The sequence below is a fragment of the Anarrhichthys ocellatus genome, unplaced genomic scaffold (genome assembly GCF_004355925.1).
Source record: "Anarrhichthys ocellatus isolate YVR2014 unplaced genomic scaffold, GSC_Weel_1.0 scaffold54, whole genome shotgun sequence".
NCBI lineage: Eukaryota > Metazoa > Chordata > Actinopteri > Perciformes > Anarhichadidae > Anarrhichthys > Anarrhichthys ocellatus.
In genome coordinates, this window is record NW_022280084.1 from 631,063 (window position 1) to 652,624 (window position 21,562).

At 42.9% G+C, this 21,562-nt stretch overlaps 1 protein-coding gene across 1 annotated transcript in view; it reads left to right on the plus strand.

Moving 5' to 3' along the window:
* Positions 1–21,562, plus strand: part of LOC116396212 (receptor-type tyrosine-protein phosphatase N2-like) — a 142,930-nt gene that overhangs the window by 117,805 nt on the left and 3,563 nt on the right. Inside the window, exons 15-20 of the mRNA XM_031870675.1 lie at positions 1,782–1,859; positions 4,412–4,531; positions 4,809–4,975; positions 10,596–10,649; positions 13,816–13,880; positions 20,284–20,357. Of these exons, the coding sequence (XP_031726535.1) occupies positions 1,782–1,859; positions 4,412–4,531; positions 4,809–4,975; positions 10,596–10,649; positions 13,816–13,880; positions 20,284–20,357 (558 nt within the window). The remainder of the gene's footprint in view (positions 1–1,781; positions 1,860–4,411; positions 4,532–4,808; positions 4,976–10,595; positions 10,650–13,815; positions 13,881–20,283; positions 20,358–21,562) is intronic.

Here is a 21,562-nt window from a genome sequence, read left to right on the forward strand (position 1 = left end):
ACATACATACAAACATACAAACATTCATACAAACATACATACATACATACAAACATACATACATACAAACATACATACAAACAAACATACAAGCATATATACATTCAAACATACATACAAACAAACATTCAAACATACATACAAACAAACATACAAACATTCATACAAACATACATACATACAAACATACATACAAACATACAAACACACATACAAACAAACATACATACAAACAAACATACAAACATACATACAAACAAACATACAAGCATACAAACATACATACAAACGTGTGGTTAGTGAAGTACGCAAGTTACAAACAGCGGCTTCCTTGGACCCATTCACCTCCCCTCCCGCCCACCTGACTTACAAAGGAATGGGAAAACCATTTCTTCATGGAGCCGACTTTGTCTCGCCGAAACACGAAAGGGACAAACTCTTGCCACCAAGTAACAGGAAGGCTATTGACTTAAATATCGCTAGATGCTGTAGCGGTAAGATTTCTTTGAATTGAAATTTGAGGAAAACAGCCGCAGACCAAATGGAACATACTTTGGGACATACACTGTAGTGTACGTGGGCGTAACTTTCTGGCCAACCACCTTCAGGTGTCTTGAAAGTGCACTTCTGCCTCCAGGTATTTCTTTACCGCAACGCAATTTCTGTCTGGAGGTTTGTGGAGGCACTCCTTGGTGCCGTGTCACCTTTTTAACTTGCTAAGTTGCTACATTTTAAGTTCATTGGAAGTGCATTTATTGTTTGGCATTCATAAATGGGAACAGAGGACCATTAAAGACAATTTTGTGAGCAGGAAAAGCCCCAGAAATTATCCGTCTTCCCTCTGTAATTGCTTCCAGCTAAATTGGTCTTCCCAATCATTGCATTTACCGTACAATTTGCATGGTAATAGGCAGGGGTGTCACTCACTTCCGCGCAAATTCACCTCACGTTCGTCTCCTGTCGGTTTGCTCTCGACGCCTACGCCATCCTTCTGTAATTTCCATTAAGTTAAGGAAGAAGTTACCGGAAAATGTCTCACCAATAAGTTTCTTTCTGTGATTAAATGAACAGATAAAGACGGTATACTAGCAAACTTAGAAACGTCTGATTCTTTTTTACAAAAAGAACGAGACAGAAGAGGTAATTGGTCAAAGTGACATGAACAAATGCAATGTGAGGGAATTGTAATGCTTGTACCACAGTATTGCATTTCCTGGGTACTGCTCTGTATATCATGAAGCACTGAGGTTTATAACAGGCTGCAGAGCACTGAATCATCTCTGCGCTGCTGTGTGCTGAGGTGAAGTGGCCCTCCTTGACCACGCTGAGATTATTTCATTGGTATACTTTTATTTATAGGGCTCTTGCCCTCTCACTTCTCATTGTATTTTAAGTTCTCATAAAATGCAACCTATTTTCCCAGGATTCATAGCGGATGTGTTCTCCATAACTCGCACAGACTTTGAAAAGAAGGCGTCAGTTTAACAACTCCATTTTGATTACAATTTTATTAGAATTAAACCTAAAAGTTTTGCCTTTGAGGTTGTCCAACTTAGAATTCTCACTGCTCTTAACGCTCTCAAAGGTATCACTTCTACCTTTCTTGGACGAACTTCAGAAAATATTCCGGTTACTCATGCTTTACTCAACACTTTACGTTAGAGACACTTTTTGAACTCATAACTTGCAGTTTCTTCTTCATCTTATTTTTTAAGCAGATTAATATTGATTTCAGTTTATAATCAACAATTATAACCTTCCATCATCTCCTCTCCCTTCAGATGGATCACGATCCCAGGAACCCAGCCTACATCGCCACTCAAGGCCCTCTGCCCTCCACCGTGGCTGATTTCTGGCAGGTAAAGACACACACACACACACACACACACACACACATGCATGAACAAAAGTCAATGCCTTCTCCTCTCTTAAACAAGAGTTAACCAATTTTTATTAGTGCCGCGAGCCACACGGGACACCAGCTTGTTTTGTAGATGTCGTTATTAAACTCCCTTTTACCATCATGCTCACTGCCCTTCAACGCCTCTGACACACACACACAGACACACACACACATACACCAGTCCACAGTGGGACACATTGTTAATTCTGTGGACGACAAACACTTTTCCCACTGTCCCAAATGTTGAATTGGGTTTGAAACTAAGACCAGTGGATCGATAAGTTATTCCGGCCAGTCACGGCGTATTTGTGTGTCCAGTGATTAGGGTGTGTGTAAGTGTAGGTGAGTTTGTGTGTGTGTGTGTGTGTGTGTGTGTGTGTGTGTGTGTGTGTGTGTGTGTGTGTGTGTGTGTGTGTCTTAGACGTAAAGGTCTCCTTGTCAAACAAGTCCTGTCCCTGCTGCATTCCCAGTAGCTCTGGTTACCATCCAGGCTGGAAAGAAGAGAAATAAATCTCCGGCTCCTGTAGATTCACTGCACAGCAACTGCTAGTCAGCTTGAGTGAAACATAAAAGACAGCTCATTTAAGATGTCCACCCATTATCCTTCCATTAGCTGTACCCATTTATCATTGAGGGTTGCGGGGGTGCTGGGTAACTCCCTGGACAGATCGCCAGTTAATCACAGGGCTGACACTAAAGAAGACAGCCCTCCATGCTGACATTTACACCTACGGCTATTTTAGAGTCCTCCATTGACCTCGCCTGCATGTGTGTTTGGACTGTGGGAGGAAACCCACTCCAGAGGAGCATGCAAACTCCACACAGAAGGGACTCGAACCCAGAACCTTCTTGCTGTGTGGCGATTAGTGCTAACCACCCATTTAAAATGTGCCAAACAGCATGCTAGTCAGGTTAACTGACATCACAAACTTAAAGGTGTTACAACATTATGTCACTGCGTTTCTGTTGACAGTGTGTGTGCGTTCAGCCAATCTATCGTCTTTAAAAAGTTGTGGAACGCTCTCTGTACATTCTCGATGAACCTTCTTCAGGTCTTTGCTGTAGATGTGCGTCTCAAACAGTCAGTATCCAGTAAACAGGTTTTACCCGCTGCTCAAAAGATCATTAAGAGATGTTGTGTAAAATTCTCAGACCAGAACTACGGCGCATCTCAGGTTCATTAAATAGCCTCTCTGTGCTTCACGTGCCTCAGCGCTCAGACTTCATCCAGGCCTCTCGTTGTGTTGTGGCCAAGTCTACGCAGCGTTACTGCGTCTCGTCAGCCTCCTTAATCAGACGTTATTACACCACATACAGTACATCACATCGCCGAGCGTGTTCCCCATCAGCATTCTGCTGACGTACCAAAGGGACACAAACCACAGTGTCCAGCGTACATACGTATGTTAATGTATGGACCAGTGTGACTTTAAGGCCCCTAAATCATATAAAAGAGCACACTGTGCAGTTAAGTCCTTTTTTTTCCCGGATAAATAACAGTTTAAATTAAATTTGCATTTTAACAAACCCACAAGTTTTAAAGGAGGGAACTTGTCGTCCCAGCACCAGCGAGTTCTCACCCTGTCAGCTAAAGCAAATTAACACCATTTCTCAAAAAAAATAAGAAGAGAAAGTGCACCGTCGTATCTTTAGATCCATGAGACCAATCAGGGAAGCAAGGGGGGCTGAGCGGAGTGTGTGTGTAGCGGTGCAGTAATTAACGACGGTTAACTCTCCGGCAAGGTGTTGCGATGCTGCTGCTGACGGCAGATGCGGCCATCTTGATAATCTAACGCGGTGTGATGTGGGAGCGGTATTGTTTTATGGCTTCCATTAACGGCTGGCTGTAACCTCCGATCGTAGTCGAATGGATCTCAAGAGCCAGCCCACCCTCCGGCTGTGACAATATGAGTGCCAGCAGGAAAAATACGAGCGCGTGCCGAGTCTCACTGCGGAGTGACCCGGTCGTGGGAGGAGACGGCCTCGGCAGCAATTACTTTTTCGTGCCGCAACGCTTGCCTTGCTCGTAGTTTCATATCAAGGTCTGAAACGCAGTAAACAGGTCTCGGAGTGTTTGGTTTCAAACTGAGATTTCATTTTCACCCCCCCCCCCCCAAAGAACAGAAAACGTCTACCCTTCCAAAATGAAACATAGCGCAAACTTTACAAACATTTCGTTTTTCTATGATAGAACTACATTGTTGATAGAGTTATAATAGAGTTATAAAGAGGGAGGATATTGGATATTTTATAGATAATCTATGATAGATTTATGTTACAGCCAACCGTTTTAATTATGTTAATTATGTTAACTTGTTTTTTTTTGAGAATGACGGTCTAAATACTACACTATATTACTACAATACTATTGCATAGAAGACACCAAAACCTGTAAGAAAACTGAGAGTACCTTTTTCAGTAAGAGGCCCTTAAAGAGAGAGGGTTGGGTCCAGATGGTGACGTTGGTTCTGTCTCGAGGTGTTTACCGAGCGTGCGTTGTGTTTGCAGATGGTGTGGGAGAACGGCTGCGTGGTCATCGTTATGCTGACGCCTCTGGTCGAGAGCGGGGTGAAGCAGTGCTACCACTACTGGCCCGATGAGGGATCCAACCTGTATCACATCTACGAGGTACAATGGCAGAAGAAGTGACTGTTTAGGGGGCAGACCATTGGTGTTTGGCTCCATGAAGCATCTTTTCTTTGTATCTGTGGACGTTACAGGGTTAATAAAGCGTATAGTGTTGAGTTATGTCCCGTGCCTGAGAGCTGTCACTCTTACCTGTATGTCTGAAGGTATGGGTCTTATCTAGACACGTGCAACACGTAGTTTCATCTCAATTTAGTAAGCAGAAATGTGATGTCTTGTACATTTGGTACGAGTTGTGTTAATTGTTGTGTCCTTGCAGGTAAACCTGGTGTCCGAGCACATCTGGTGCGACGATTTCCTGGTTCGTAGCTTCTATCTGAAGAACATGCAGACCAACGAGACGCGAACCGTCACTCAGTTCCACTTCCTGACCTGGCTCAACCAGAACGTCCCGGAGACCAGCCGGACGCTCCTCGACTTCCGCAGGTAGGGAACTCCTTTGAAAAAACAAAAGAAATATTCGAAACTAAACTAAGACTTCTTGTTTTTTTCAAGCTTTTTTTGTTCTTATCGCTGCTAACGTATCGCGCTGCTAACTGCGCTCCTCGTGGAGCTGCTCCAACAAACCATGAGCAGTATGAGCTGCTAGTGCAGCAACAAGATTGTGATCCCTCAGCGGCTTCCCATCGCATACACTGCCAATTTTGCCACAAACAAAGCGACCGGCTATTCGAGAGAGGCCTCCACATCCAGAGGGTGCTTGAGACGGTATACGCCGCTCAACATGTTTTTCTGTACTGGCCAAGACTAGGATTTTTCTTTCTTCCTAGTTTCTTTGAACTCCTTGTCATTTGAAGAACATAGAGTACTAAAGCCCGCTTTATGTCGATAGTAAACTCACTGAGGTTTTAGAAAGCCGTGAGGAAACTTCTGTAAGTCTTTTTGGAAAGAGGCCTTTGGAGAAAAAAACCAAAAACTTTGATAACAAGATTAATTTCCAAAGCAAGAAAAGCACTTTGTGTGATGTTTCCAAAGAAAAAGTCTTTTGCTCACTTTGTCTTTGCATTGGTAGAACAAAGCCCCGCCTTTATTCGTAAAGGAGTCCACTTGTAGATGGACACAAACAATAACATAAGATGTGTGACAGTACCTGAAAATGTGCCGCCCTTCCCCACGATGAGGGAGAGTTTTTTATGTCTCGCCGATCTGTATCTGGTGAAATGAAAGGCGTCAAGATCATGAACAGTACGGAGAGTCTCGTGGGTTCGGCGACCTCTGCGTACGTCTTGTGATTCCTTGAGTTTCTTCTATTCAGTCACTCCTCATCGAGCGCGACGTCCATGCGAGTTCCACTGAGGGGTTGTCGAAAACTGACCAGAAGTGTCCAACCTGGAGGTCCTCAAATGCACCACAATCATCTTCTTTCATGCTAGCTGGCATAGTAGAATGTGGGATGGTTGTGGATGCGGTTTCTTTTTTGTTTTGATTTTTCCTTTAAAACAAAAAAGAAGGTGAAGGAGGTTAAATAGAAGGTCTCTGAGTTATTTGCCCCCCCCCCACATCTAAACATTTAAGTCGCCTTAATAACTTCACGCCTCTCACTTCTTCAGGAGTTCTGACTCGTGACCCTGAGATGCGGCGAGAGAAATATCTATATCAAACATCCCGGGCGTTTTTTTTCCAGTTGATAACAGAGTAATTCGGGATGCATTGAGAGAACTCTGCCGGAGTGATCCTTTATCTCCGGCGCCTTTTTTTACGGCCGCTCCCCTCCTTCGACCTCTTCTAAACTGATATACTGTATTGCCTATTAGTTGGGAGCCGCCCCGGCCCCCTTTTCTCTGAGTCACTGTGGATTTTTTCGAGCGATAGACCCCAACTGGGTTTTTTTTTTATATATAGAGCTCCGGTTGTTGCCGCGCTGCTGGCGCACATCAATTAGGTGAGATATCGACAGTCGGAGATTGTGGTTGCGGCTATTATGAAAAAAAAAGAAAGTAAAGGAGGTCTGGTGGCCGTCGCCGCCCTTCATCAGTTAGGAGATATTGCCTTTACTCACAGGGCGGCGGGGTCAGAACACAATGAAGGAAGCACACAGGGAGATATTTTTCACTTTTATTACCGTGGATATGGAACAATAACAACCTCCCCTCTTCCCTGCTTTTTTTACGGTGTTTCCTTTTTTTTTCACCTCGAGGAGGCCGGCTGACCTCTTCTTCCTATATGCTTGTGTCGGCATGTTTTTTTTAACCTCACTCACAACTGACTGACTGAGCCGAAGCATTGCTTACAGCCCCCCCTCTGTCCTCCCCCCTGTTTTACCAGCTAACTAGCGGTTGCCAGTGTCATTTTTGTGATGTTGCAGCTAGTAATATAAGCCCAGTTGCATAGTCACAAAAGTGATCATTGGAGACTGTGACTCTGCAACCAGGGGGCCTCAAGGACCCCCTCCCTCCTATCCTTATACCCCCCCCTCTCCCCCTGTCTCCCTTTATTTTCCTTTCCTTCCTCTCTCTCCTCGCTGTGCCCGGTGACCTGAGATGACCTCTTGCCTTTTTGCTTGCTCATGGTTTGCTTGACTGCCTACGATCTCCTCCTCCCCCTTCTCTCGCCTTGCCTCCCTTCCTCTCTTGCTTTTGTCTTTCTCTCACCCGCCCTCTGTCCGTCTCTTCGTCTCTCTCTTGTGTCCTTCTGTCCATCCCTCTTGATGTTTTTTGACTCCCGAGAAAACATCTGCACTGAGAAAAGGTTCTTCTCTCTGTTTGGTTCCACACTTGTCGGGTGTTTTTTGGCACCTGGAAAAGCTTTTAAAGGCCCGACAAGGTGGTGAGCATGAGAGACACAAAGCTCAGCTAAAAGCCTGATAAGGATACGGAAGCATTCTGTCTATCTGTCACCTCTAACCTCTCTGCAATCACTCATTTTAAATGTCAGTATAGCCGATCATACAATATCAACGTATGCTCATACAACGGTTCGCATGATATCTTACGAAAAGTTGCTCCCCATTTTTCCGAAGAGATCCAGCAACGAGTGTTAGTTTCCGCTCGCTACATGCATACAAAGTCTACTCGGTTGGGTTCAGGCAACAAAACCACGTAGTTAGGTTTAGAAAAAGGTCGTGCGTTCGGGTTAAAATATCCACGGACGTCATCGACTTCTCGTTTTCTCACGAGGGAACGAGCAGCGGTCTGTTTGTCATGATTTAGTCAGCAGGGCACGAGTAAAACACACAGTTTTCTGCGATGATTTCACCGTCATACGAAGCGTTGGCTCATCTTGTGAAGCATCAATTCCAACACATCCTATTCCGCTTTCATTTCGGTTTCTTTACGTCTCTTTTTTCAGACCGGGTAAACCCAAAGCTGCTGTAGAGATCCATTAGATAGACTCGACACCTTCTCTTATCAATGTGGCTCATAGGAGCTTCCTCACCTCAACTACATCTTGCGTCTGTATGAAGGATTTATCGTTTCACAAATTACATTTTCCAGTTTGAATTAGTGAAACGCGTGTAAATGAACGTCACGCTGTAGATTCAGTGAAACTGTCTCCTTTAGGTTTAGGTTTATCTGGCCTTGTGTGGATCTCTCTATCAGTTTGTTTTTTCCCTCTCTCTCGCTCTCTCTATCCCTCTCTCTCTCTCTCTCTCTCTCTCTCTCTATCCCTCTCTCTCTCTCTCTCTCGCTCTCTCTCTCTCTCTCTCTCTAACCCTCAAACTCCGTCTCCCTCTTCATCCGCTCCATCTATCGGTTTCTCTCTTTTGTCTCTCTCTCTCTCTGTCTGACTCGTGTTCTCTCCGTCAAGCTTGAGTCTCTCTTGTGGGGCGTTTCCTCCGAGTCTCCCACACCCCTCTCTACACCCACCGCCGGTTGGGGATTTTTCTGCCCGGCTGTTTCCATGGTAACATCACTTTTAATTGTCTGCAGCGAGCTCTGACTTTTCAATTTTGGTGTGGTGGAGGATGAACGTGGGCGGAGGGGTTTTTTTTGTGATGTTCCCACTTGTGTGTTCCTCTCTTGGCCTCAGGAAACAACCTGCTGCCAAAAAAAAAAAAAACTGCATATATTGTCAATTTAGTGGTTTGTTCCAGAAATTCCGAAAAAACACAACATTGGTTTTCGTTATAAAAACAGCAGGTTTGTTCTTGGTTCGACTTGTGTTCACGTGGTTCATGTGTCAGGACTAGTTGTAGATTATACTTATATTTGTGCCAGCCTCTGCCACAGCGTCTTGATCCTCTGAATCTGTCATTTTGGATCTGGATATTTTAGGATTCAGTGCAGAAGCTCATTAGAAAAAAGAGAAAATGTCCAAAACATTTCATATCTCAGTGTTAATAAATGCATAAAGAAATGAATGGAACCACCACTAAATATCTATTTGTATTCTTACGCAAGCTCAAGTGAGAATGAGGGTCATTTTTTCACAGACTTCTATACCATTAGACTTCTTTTTGCAACCAGAGGAGTCGCCCCCTAATGGCCATTAGAAAGAATGCTGGCTTCACTTTTCTAGACCTTTCAACCACATCTCATGGTCTTCCTCAGTGGAAGGAGCGTGCTCAGGTGTCATTACATGATCTAAGGACTGCCTCAGTTTTAAAAACAAATGTCATTTAAATGTATTAGGTTTTTGAGATATTCTGCAGACGGTCTGGGGAAAAATACATTTACAAGGAAGGTTCAAGCAAATGAAGGTCACAAATTTCACTTTCTTTCCTCGACTGAGTGATGCATTATGGATTACCACCACACACACACACACACACACACACACTGTGCCTTTACATAATATGTTCCTGCTGTTATTGGGAGTTATCACCATGAAATAGAATCAGGAATGGTCTCCAGCTGGGATCAAACTCACGGCTCTCTGCTTCTTGCTCAGATAGGAGCTGGATGTTTGCGTAGATCCGGCGGCTGCTGTGCATTTTGATGAACAATGTGTCAAGTTTTTTACCACAATTTTTTTTTTAAAGGGGAGCTGCCATTCTCAACACATACTTTGAGGCAGCGCTCAGCGTCTTTGTGCATGTATGAAAGAAACACGAATGCAAATCCATCTTGTCTGCTGTTGAATATTAACATACAGCAATGGGATGGTTTTCATTCTTTCAAAAAAACATCTCAGGGTATTTGTGTTGATTGGGTTTCAGCTGTGCGACTTCAAGACCTGTCGATAGCAACATAAGACATGAGCGCTGTATGAAAAGAGCTTTTCTGCATTTCAGGATACAGGTTTATCAAGGTGGCTAGTTATGATACGCAGTGCATCTTTAAAAAAAATGTTCATGCTGTATCTGTTGTGCAATCTTTGGTTCTTATTCTTAATAATTCAGAAAATGATTGACTGTTGAAGTAGGGCTGAGAAACAATTCACACTTTGGATGAAAATGGTTAGCCCAGTCGCCAAGAGAAAGAGTTCGCATCGTTGGTGTCAGCAGACCACGGATATGTTGAATGTGTCTTTTTTCCGATCACAGTCAATCAGAGTAAGTGACGCAGTATGTTGAGCAACTGATTGAGTTATTTCACTTACAGCAGGTGGGCAGGAGACCGCTGTTAATGTCCTGTGTAAAACCAAAAATATACGGTGACGTAACGCTTGTTACATAATGTTATGCTTGTTTCGTAATATTACGTAAGAAAGTCAACTAAAGCCGATTGGTATTTAGGCTAGTTAGGTTGTGACGTTACATTGTTAAGGTTGTGACGTTCATTGTGACGCTACGTTGTGACGCTACGTTGTGGCATTGTGACGTCCGTTACGTTGCGGCACTAGACTGTTCACCTGCAGTGAAGCGATGGCAGTATTTTTTCTGGCGACTGGGTAGGAAGTTATATAGGTGAATTTTATGTTTCTATACAATACTATATACTCATATGTTAAAAAAAAAAGTTTAGAAAATATTTTTGGGATGTTGTGCAACTATAACCAACTTAATTTGAAACCTGGCAGTCTTAAGGAACATTTTAACAGTGCTACGCATGCTGTTCTTTGTGGTGGTGGTTTCTAAAAGCCCGGATACATCATGTACTGACTGTGTGTATTTCTGTGTGATGTTAACACTGAGCTCGTTTTTTCTGTTCTGTGTTTTCTACAGAAAAGTTAACAAGTGCTACCGGGGACGCTCGTGTCCTATCATAGTCCACTGCAGGCAAGTATAATAACAACTACAGCAGTCTGTATTTCTTCTCTTTTCATTTCTTCAAACAGACATATCTTATGTGGAGGTCGACAAACATTTTACATGAGAAATTACCCCCAAAAGTTGTGACTTAATTGGGACAAACTGTCCACGGAGGAGAGAAACTTTCAACTGGAGGCAGTGTGTAGTTTGGTGAGAGCAAGAGAGGGTTTAAATAGACGTAAGCAGGGTTGCAGCTGTTGTGATAGCGGTTATGTCTGCCTGCTCGCTCCTCCACTAAGTGATCTATTATTTAATATTGTGTAACGGCTCTTCCAGGATCAGGAAATCATACTTGTTCTCGACTAAATTGCTTCACCACAGTACGAAACCTGTCGTTATGGAGCATCTGGATCATCCCGAGCATTCTGGGGAGTAACAGAACATGTTTAGAAACATAGTGAGACTTTAGAGGTTACTGGAATAGAACCAACACACACACACACACACACACACACACACACACTTAATCCAGGCAGTTCGTTACTGTTATTCACCGTCCTCCCTCTTCCCGTGTTACCTTTGAAAGAGTCTTGAGCTTTAGGAATAACATGAATTCCTCACTCGAGGTTTATCGTCCATGCACAAGTCTTCGTCTCAATCCGCGCTGCTCAGACCAAATCATTTCTTCCCATTGACTTGGCATGCAAGTCATGCCACATGTCATTTACAGTGTATTTGAACAAGTCATTCGGATTGTTGCAAACTCATTTCCGAAACCCAACCGGCCGATCTGATGTACACAGACAGCAGAGTGACGCAACAGAAGATGCAGAAATGCTGTAATCACGCAGCATTTCAGAGAACTTCTCTGTCTTTGGCTTTCTGTCTCTTAAAGAATCTCTCTCTCTGCCTGTCTTTCGCTCTCAGTCTCTCATTTGAAATAGAGAGAGAGAAGGCAGCAGACATCTTGACGTGTTTACTCACAGCCCTCAGGCTTCACACACACCTCACACACACACACACACACACACACACGCATCTCATATCTTTGATCGCCTTGTAATGATGCTGGCGAGGTGCAGCGATACGACAGATCTAATCACGCTGTAATAACCTGTACGACACACACACACACACACACACACATACGTGGACACACACAAACTACCTGAGATCAGAGTGATAGTATCTGTATGGAACACACACACACACACGTCCACACACACACACACACACACACACTCCGATCCAGCGCTGGTGCTGCTCAATTACTGCCACCGGGTTTGTTGGAATATACAGCTCTGTGTGTGTGTGTGTGTGTGTGTGTGTGTGTGTGTGTGGGTGTGTGTGTATGGGCTTGCAGAAAATAACCAAGGCCCTAGTGAAAATGAAATATTCAGGAAGTATGGATGCATGCCAGCTACCACACACACACACACACACACACACACACACTTGAGTTTGCTGGATTACACAGCAGCCCATGAAAGAGACTGGTCGGGGTGCAGACATTAATTTTACACACTTGAAATGAATCTAGGATACAAAATATTCCCTCCACATACATTACAGAGACCAAACGCCTTCACACACCGAGGGTGTTGGTTTTTGTGTTGGTTTTTGTGTGCGTCAATATATTTTCATCAGACTCTTGTTCACGTTGTGCGTAACGGGTTGAGTTGCGCTAATTATTTATAAAACAAAAGCTCACCCGACACGAAAAAGCAAAATACTAGTCTGTAAATGTCATATGTGTAGGGCTTTTATTGTGAAAGGTAAGAACGGAAGAATCTGGTCTGAGCGGCCTCTGTCCAGGTTTATGGGGTAATAGAGTTGCCGCCTTGGTTTGGACTACGGAGCCTCAGTGTAGTTGCAACTCAGCCCGTGGTCCGTGCATTTTATTTGCGGTGCAAAAAAACATAATATTGCTTTTTTGCAGCACTTGTGACAAAAACAACAGTTTAAAAAAAACTAAGTATGTGAAGGCGTTAAGGCCTTAATAAGGTTTTTATGCACTCAAAGCTGTTGTTGCTTTTTGTCCTTCCTTATTTTTAGAAGAGAAGAACATGCATTGACATCCGTGTCAAATTAAACAGAAATGTAGCGCTGCTGTTAAACAGATTTATATTTTGATGTTAATTCCTGACCCAAATAAAAACCAGCTTCTGCCTTTCTGTTACTTTGAAGTCCTTTATCCCCCTTGAAATAGCATTAAAAGACTCGTAAACCTCGACGTGCTCACCTGCTTAACACTGGAGTCAGGATGCGTCTGTCTCCAGAAATAAAACCCCAGTGACATCAATACTGTAGAGGACAACAAATAAGTGGTGTTGTTACAGTAAACGTGTGGGTGGGTGTTATTCGGATGTTTTAACGTTACCGTGCAGCTGCAGCGGGATGGAATGACTTCCCAGAAACAATGCCAAGTTTTTCTAAACTAAAGATTTTAGTCTAGGAAGATTATGGGAATAAATCTAAAAGTGTAACAGTCGGTCTGATGGTGTCACAATGAACAGCAGCTGACGGTTGATGTAAGAAATGAGTAAAACAATGATGGATTAAAGCATCGTAGGATTGACACAATACGGTTTTGTTTTGCTGTTTTTTTTTATTTCTTCCAAATACTTTCTTCCAACATGAAAGTTGTTATTGTGACTTTGCATTTTGATACGCCCTGTAAAACGACAAGACAGAGTTTAAGATCCCGTTAACATTGTTTTATTTTGAAAGTAATATTTTTCAGGACACATTGACAAAGGACAGATTTAACCTGCAGACTAAATAGAAGCACAGACTGAACATTTACATTTTATTACTTTGTAAATCTACAGTAGATTCACTTTTGCTGCTTCAAGTCTCAACATTTCATCCAATAAAAACGTGATACGTTGACATGACGCGGACGATCCAGAGGTTTTCACTCTCATGTTGGTTTTTGCGACCTTTCTTTTGAAAATCCCAATTTGTGTAACCAAAATCTTTATTATCATGAAAAGAAAGAAATTAACGATAAAAAGCTGCGTTGTGTAAAATAAGAATGTAACACATTAACTGATGACAAGTAATAATCTGACAAACTGTTTCATTTAATTAATATTTCTCTCTCTCTCTCTCTCTCTCTCTCTCTCTCTCTCTCTCTCTCTCTCTCCTCCTATCTCCATTCTGTGTCTTGGTCTCTCGCCCACCTGAACAGTGATGGTGCTGGAAGAAGTGGGACCTACGTCCTGATCGACATGGTCCTCAACAAGATGGCTAAAGGTGGGTGTTGTGTTTTGTTTTCAGTTTTTTTCCCCTGAGGCGCTCACCCCTCCCCCTCCTTGTAAAAATGACCAATATTATCAAAGTTTGCATCAAAAAAATATATGTTTAATTATAGATAATCACAGTGATGATTTGGTAAAAATGATATCTGTAACACAAAACAATACCTGTTGCCCCCCCGAGCCATTAACACTGATTATTATTTATTGCTTAATTGCTGCAAATTCGGTTCTGTTATCTCAGTCGATGCGTCTTTGGCACCAAACGGCACGTTGCTTCCTTCCTGCCGTGACGTTAAAACACAATGAAACTCTGTAGAAAGTAAAAAGAAAGAAGACGTTGCGGCCACGCTGCGACGAGGAAACGAGAGATAAAGGAAGGGAAGGAGGAGAGCTGGAATAACTGGTGGGAAAAGTTTTGTTCAACGGCTTTGAATCAAAAAGAGTTGACCGTGAACACTTCATCTGAAGCGTCGGCAGCACTCACTGCGAGAGCGTGATAATTAGAGCATGATGTAATGAACACAGTGTGGTAATTATGAAGGGGACTGAATATTTCATGGGGCAGCGGCAGTTTGTGATGTTAAATTAAAGTGCCTTTTTTTTGGGGGGGACGAGTGACTTTAATGTGATTCGTTCCATTTTTTAAAGCTCGAGCTTGTGGTCACATTTACAGACAACTCTTCCTCAGTCACACTGTGTGTATTCTCCTCACGTCTCTGTGCCTGAAGAGAAACCTCCGATTGCAGGGTTCCATGCACGCTGCAAGATCTTCTGTGTGGTATTTGTTCCTATTCAGTTAGCTAGTAGCTCATGTTGTATGTCATGTTAATCGCTCATCTTCATGAATAGAGGTCACTTTACCGTGGTGCACTACCGTGGTGAAATGACGTCATAAAGTAAAATGCTTTTAGAAATGTTTCATTTCTGAAGTTGTTTCTAACTTCTTAGTAAAGTAAAGATGGAACCTGATGTCCTAACTCACAGCGGCTTTTCACAGATGTTAAAAGTGCGTGTGTGCGTGTGTGTCCGCATATCTTTTTGTTTCTTTGTGTGCTGGTGTGTGTGTGTGTGTGAAGTGTCCCACGGTGGTGGTGCTGCTGTAGCAGAACGAGCTCCTGGGTCTTTTAATTCCAGATCAAAGGGTCAGTCGGGCATCGAGGGCCCCTTCTCAGCACCCAGGGGCCGGGGGAGAGAAGGGCGGGGCTGGGTGGGAGTTGGTGGATGTGTGTGTGCTTGTATAGGTGTGTGTGTGTGTGTGTGCGTGCGTGTGTGTGTCCTGAATCCCAAATTTACTCAAACAGAAAAGTTCTCACCATCCATTTTCTTTTTTTGTCTGGAAGAAATGTTCGTTATCAAGTTTATGATGTCTAATATCATCTCTATTTCATTTTATAGCAACAAAAACATCTATTTTTAATCTCACTACTGGAGCCCCAAAAGGCACCGGAGTATCACCATGACTTAGTTTGATCTTTGTCTTCACATAGTGAAGGAGGATCTCTTATGTTTGGAACGTGAATAAAAACACGGTTATGAACCGAGGCCTTCATGGTGCAGTCTGACACATGGAGAGAGAGCTGCATTTCTGTAGGACAGGAAGATAAACACACGTTTATTTCAGCGAGATAATTTACACGAATGAGCAGAACTTTAATGATCTCATGAAGTACAAAGCTAACGTTAGGCTATAAAGGAACTCCACCACGGTCACATGACGTCACGTCTCCACTCTTCTAAAGGAGGACGAGTGTTCTAGTGAGGACGTTTAGGCAGCTTCTAAATTCACCAGCGGGGCGTTTACTGACCTATTTTACATCGTAGAACAAATCGTTAAAATCTCCTCCGCTTGTGCTAAACACAGACCTTAAAAAAACACTTTTAAAGCACATTGACTTCCAGACGAGGGAACAGGAAGTGCAAATAATGCCGACTCATTTCCAGGTCGTAAGATCGGTTCCTGCAGCGCTCTATAAATACACAGATTGACTTTCTTTGTCAGTGAGACATAAAGGAATCAGAGATCAGGACGTGTGTGTGAGCTTTATTGTGAGCATCAAAGGTGGATTTCAGCGGCTCGACAGGAAATCTCTGCGAGGAGAACGCAGCTTCGATGTTTGACAGAAAACTTTTCATGGAGAACGAAAACAGAGCTTTAGTTTTGAGCTTTGACAGCTCGCTCCATTTTTTTCTAGTTTATCTAATTGCCTTTGAAGAGGTTTTTTCGTGAACCTGAGGCGTCATGGAATCGGCTAAAGCTCACGCAGGGACATCTAGTCCTGCAGGGAAAACATGAAACCCCCCATTGAGTTTGCACTTTGTACATATCTGAGCTAAACATACTTTACTTGTCAGATACTTAAGTTAACTTAAGTATCTGACAAGTTAACTTTAAGTTTACTTAAAAAATCATAGAACGCCTTCGAAAAACGGTGGATTTGATAGAAGTGTCGAAATACCAACAACAGTTTTTGTTTTTTTGCATTTAGCTTATTTCAGCTGTTAAATGACCCGCTTACCTTACCTGTTTATGCAAAAATAATATCAACCAATCGCTATTAATATTGTTTTTAGCAGTAAAAGAAGTTGGGTTCTAATTGTCCAAATGTAATACTATAACTCAGCGTATGTTTTGTGTCTTTATGGTTGTTTTGAGTCTGTTTTTGGTTATTTTGGTTGTCTCTATCTGGTTGTTTTGCGTATCTTTGTTGTCATAATCTGTCTCTTTATGGTTGTTTTGAGTCTCTTTTTGGTTGTCTCGCGTCTCGTTGTGGTCATTTAGCGTCTTTTGTGTTTTTTTCACAATAGAAACTCTGGCCCAGGGGCCCAACAGGTTAGGGGGCCTCTGGGCCAGAGTTTCTGCCGGCACCCATTAGGCCCGTTCAGTAATCGGTCCGTGCTCCAAATAACCCTGACAACATCAACAGGGTTATTTCTCTCATACTGAAGCTCCTCCACAGCTCTCATAGGCTCAGTGTTATTCAAAATCATAAACACATCTTCTTCTGGTTAAAAATACAGGTTGGCATCTAGTGATTAACACAAAATAATGTCTCTATTTGTGTTGTCTTGTATGAGTTTATCTCACGTAGCATTACACCTCTGTGAGTAACTAAGCTTCATAAAATCCCTTCGGCTGCTCTCAGCTCTGCACCGCACGGATTTTGGAGTTTTTTTGTCTGTCCTGAGAAGCTAGAGGCCCCCAGGTTTGCAGGCTCCCTCCATCCTGATCAAAGACACTTCCCACCTCCTCCTCCTCTCAGACACAACATCCCTCCCCCCATGCTCTCTCTCTCTCTCTCTCTCTCTCTCTCTCTCTCTCACCCACTATTTTGCTCCCAATGAATGAATTGTGAATTTGTCCCAGAATTATGTCGGTGTTTCCAGGAGGTTGAGGAGGTGTTGCTGTGGTTCTCACGTTTTGATTTCCCTTCTTCATTCCCCTCCTCTCTTTCTCTCATCCCCCCCCCCCCCTCTCCCCCCCCCCCCCCCCCCACCCCCCCTCATACCTCCACCACCCGCCACTCTTCCCTTCATCTTAAGAATCGAATGAAACCCATCGAGTGCCGGAGAGCTTTTCAGCATCTCTGCGTTTCTTTTCGCTCTTTTTTTGTTTTCTTTTCCCAGATCCAGCTTGTGAGCTCAAGGGCCTTGTCTGTCTTTTACTTTCCTCCTTCTCCTCTTCTATAGCCCCCCCCCTCCTCCTCCTCCTCGGTCCTCCTCCTCGACCTCCACCCTGAAGCGAAGGTCTTACAGAGAAGGGAAGTTAAAAACGAGGCCGGGTTTTTAAACCATTCCTCTTTTTTCTTCACGCCCTCAACATCTTCTTCACGGGAGAGTTTTGAAAAGAGGGAAAGAATTTTTTTTAATACCGACCATTTTGAGGTTTATCAGGACCTGCACAATACCCCTCGGCTTGTTAAAAGCCGAGGGCCCCCCCCCCCCCCCGAAAAAGCTAAACTAAAGCAGTGCGTAGCGTGTTGCAGCTTCTCTGGCTCGAGGGAGTCTTTTGTGTTGTAAAAAGACAAAAAAAAAAACGTCTCACAAAACTTGTGAAACAGAATAAGAAAACGGTGTGAATGAGCAGCTCTCCCACCATTCACTCCCCTCCTCGTGCACCCACGAAGAAGAAATGTTAATGTGTCACTACGATAGAGAAGCAAAGAGGAATCCTTTTTGTTTCCTCAGAATTTGGACAGAGGAGGAGGAGAGACAACAAATTAAATGTGTTTTTCTTTCTCTTGTTTTTTGTGAATGTAACTGTCCCCCCCCCCCCCCCTCTCTCTCTCTCTCTCTCTCTCTCTCTCGTCTCTTTTCTCTCCAAGTCTTCATCTGTTTCCTCTTTCAGACGTCTTCCTTTCCCCTTTAACATCTATTTTTTTCCCTTCTGTCCTTTCGAATCGTCTTTCTTGTATTATTTTGCGTCCTCTGCTCCTTTTAAACGAGCGGTTGTGCGCCTACGTTCTGCTCCTATGAGATGACGTAAGGCCATTAAAATAAATGTTCTTTACCAAAAGAAATCCACATTAATGTATTTAAATAGCATTATGTTTCATCAACGCGTTAAGAGCATCGAACCTTAGATGTCCTGTTTTTTTGTGTCAACATGAACACCTCACCTCAACCTTCCTTTTATCACCGTTTCCAAGCTCGCAGCCCTTTTCACTCCTTACAGTCCGACCCAAGTGTGAGTTCTGAGGACACCTTATGATATAAGAATGAAAGAAAGACTCAATGACAATTTATCAGCCAACAAAAAAACTTTATAATGTAAAAAAAAGGGAAAAAAACATTTTTGCGGTAATTTAAATACTGAGGCAGAATATTTTACAGTTACTATGATGAATTAAAGTAATCTTGAAGTAGTAAATTTCACAGCTGATTCCATCTTTAACAACGGAAATACAGCAAAACAATGTTGTATATTGTGTGAAACATTTAATGCTTGCTTTGGATCTATGTATCCTAAAATATTGACGTAATCATCAAATCTATATCTGCCAGCATATAAAGCAATACAAGTATATATGATATTGATGAATGAATGCTATTAACAACACATCAACGGATAAACTGCTCGGTTATTGACGTGACACTGAAACAGTAGACTGGAGACTTGAGACCTGAACCAGGGTGGTTCAGGTCTCAAGTCAGGTTCAGAGTCCGGCTCGACTGCAACTTCACTTCAGACTTGAAAACATAAACGTCTAAGGTTTGGTAAAATCTTGAAAAGGTGGAAAATGAATAAGACGATGTCAAACAGACTGCAACACACCCGGAATATTGTAGAAAAACATTTTGGAAAGAAAATGACTTGCATTCTCTCTAGTGTCCACCAGGGGGCGACTCCTCTGGTTGTATAGAAGTCTATGAGAAAATGACTCTACTTCTCTCTTGATTTATTACCTCAGTAAACATTATAAACATGAGTTTATGGTCTCAATCTCTAGTTTCAAGTCTTCTTCAATACAGCATGATGTTCATTTAGTACATTATGGTCCATTTAGAGTCAAACAGACCATAAAGCAGGGGATGCTTTAGGGCGGGGCTACACGGTGATTGACAGGTCTCTAACACGGCGTTGTCCGTGTTTCCGTCTTACAACATTAACCCTTTCTCAGTGTGTTTTCACTTCATGAAAGTTGATTGTAACATTTTTGGTCACTTAAAAATGTCGTATTCATTGTTGGTTGTTCTCAACCTTCTCATGTCACTTCTGGTTCCAAAAAAACCAAGATGGCGTCAGCTAAAAGTACAGAATTTAAAGGCTATAAAACCGTACTCTAACCGTTGTTACAGTGTTTGTCTCTAAAAGGATTATAATCTGTTCGTCATACATCACAATGTCTGATGATAATCAGACGTCAGCTGTGGGGCGTCTTGCCAGTCTGGCACGCCGACAGGCTGACTGGCAACTAAACTGAGACCAACACACACACACACACACACACACACACACACAACTGGCATGTCAGATTTTGGCAGGGGCTGACAGAGCTCTGGTGGGCAACCTTCACGAGCTCAAAGGCTACAGGACGACTATCAAACGGCCGACGACGATCGGCTCAGTTTCCTTTAGAAAAAGACCCAACGGACATGTGGGCCTGTGATTCCCCTCACAAAGTCCCCTCCAACAGTTTATCTTCCTCCCTTTATCTTTTCTATTTTCATCCCGACTACAAAACACCACCACCTCGATGTGTGTGTGTGTGTGTGTGTGCAAAAGAGTATGAATGTAATGGCCTGTTGCCGCTCTGAAGGGAGTGGGTATAAACAGCAGATTGACAGATGTTAGCTGGATTATCAAGGTGGCGCTTTGAACACAATCCTACAACATTTCTTATATCTGTGTGTGGGTGTGTGTGTGTGTGTGTGTGTCTCTGTGTGTGTGTGTCTGACAGGTGCTAAGGAGATTGATATTGCAGCGACTCTGGAGCACCTGCGGGATCAGAGGCCGGGAATGGTTCAGACCAAGGTAACACACACACACACACACACACACACATGAATCTGAACAGAAAGGAGTTTGTGGCCAGGAGGCCGATATATGACACACTGCAAAAAACACAACTTATTTAAACAATCTAACATTTACATTTCAAACATCTTGCTGAGTTTGGTTCGTTAATCTACACACATTCACAGTCCTCAACCTGATATGACAGCAGAGGTCAGAAATCTGTCCGTGGTTCGTTCGTTATAAAACAGAATTATACAAAACAAAAACAAACAGCTAAAGATGAACTTATTGTTTAGTCTGAAAAAATAAACCAGAAACGTTTGTGGTAGCGATCTCACATGTAGCCCATAAAGTGTACCATCAAGGATCTGTGGACGCTTGACTCAGAGCTTCATCGGACTCATTCAAAAAGCGTTGATAGGCATATTGGAAGTGTTTATGCTAAACTAAGCTAATCCACTGTCGCGCCACGGTGCACATAAATGAGTTATATGGACCTTCTCATCTAAGTCTCTGTGACATCACCCTGTTATAAACAATATCGTGTCATTCGTTGTTGAAAATTCATAAAGTAAATCACGCCTCCGTATCAGCTTCGTTTTATCTGAACGTCTAACGTCGGCTGCTTTTCTTCGTGCCCCGTTGTGAGATTGCGAGTTTATTTTGAGGGGGAGGGGAGCTCAGTCCTCCGCATCATGCAAGATCAATCGATTTCTGAAGAGTAATTGAACGGGGATTGTAGTCGTGTCTGCTCAGACCACAGAGGGACATGTATAGAATTCAAATGGGGGGGGTGATAATCCGTGCTGAAAGCTGCTCCCAGGGTTTCACTGTCAGACGTCCTGAGGCCGCCTTCATAGTTTTACAAGTTTTTGAAATGGAAATAGAGTTCCATGCAGGTTTTCTTTTCATTTTGATATTTTTTTAAAGTATATGAAGAGTGAATAAAAGGATACAAAAGTTAAACACACTTTTCATCGTATTTTAAAGGTTGGTCGGTATGATATTCCCGCTAACACAAGATTTAATCGACAGACACATTCTGTAAATCACACGTCCTCAGAGCTTTACTGGAGAAACAACCAGAGTCATTCTTCGGTCTGGAAGCTTCAATTACCGGCTGATCTGTGAACATAATTAGGAAAGGAAAGCCGAGGTGTGTGTGTGTGTGTTTGTGTGTGTGTGTGTGTGTGTGTGTGTGTGTGTGTGTGTGTGTGTGT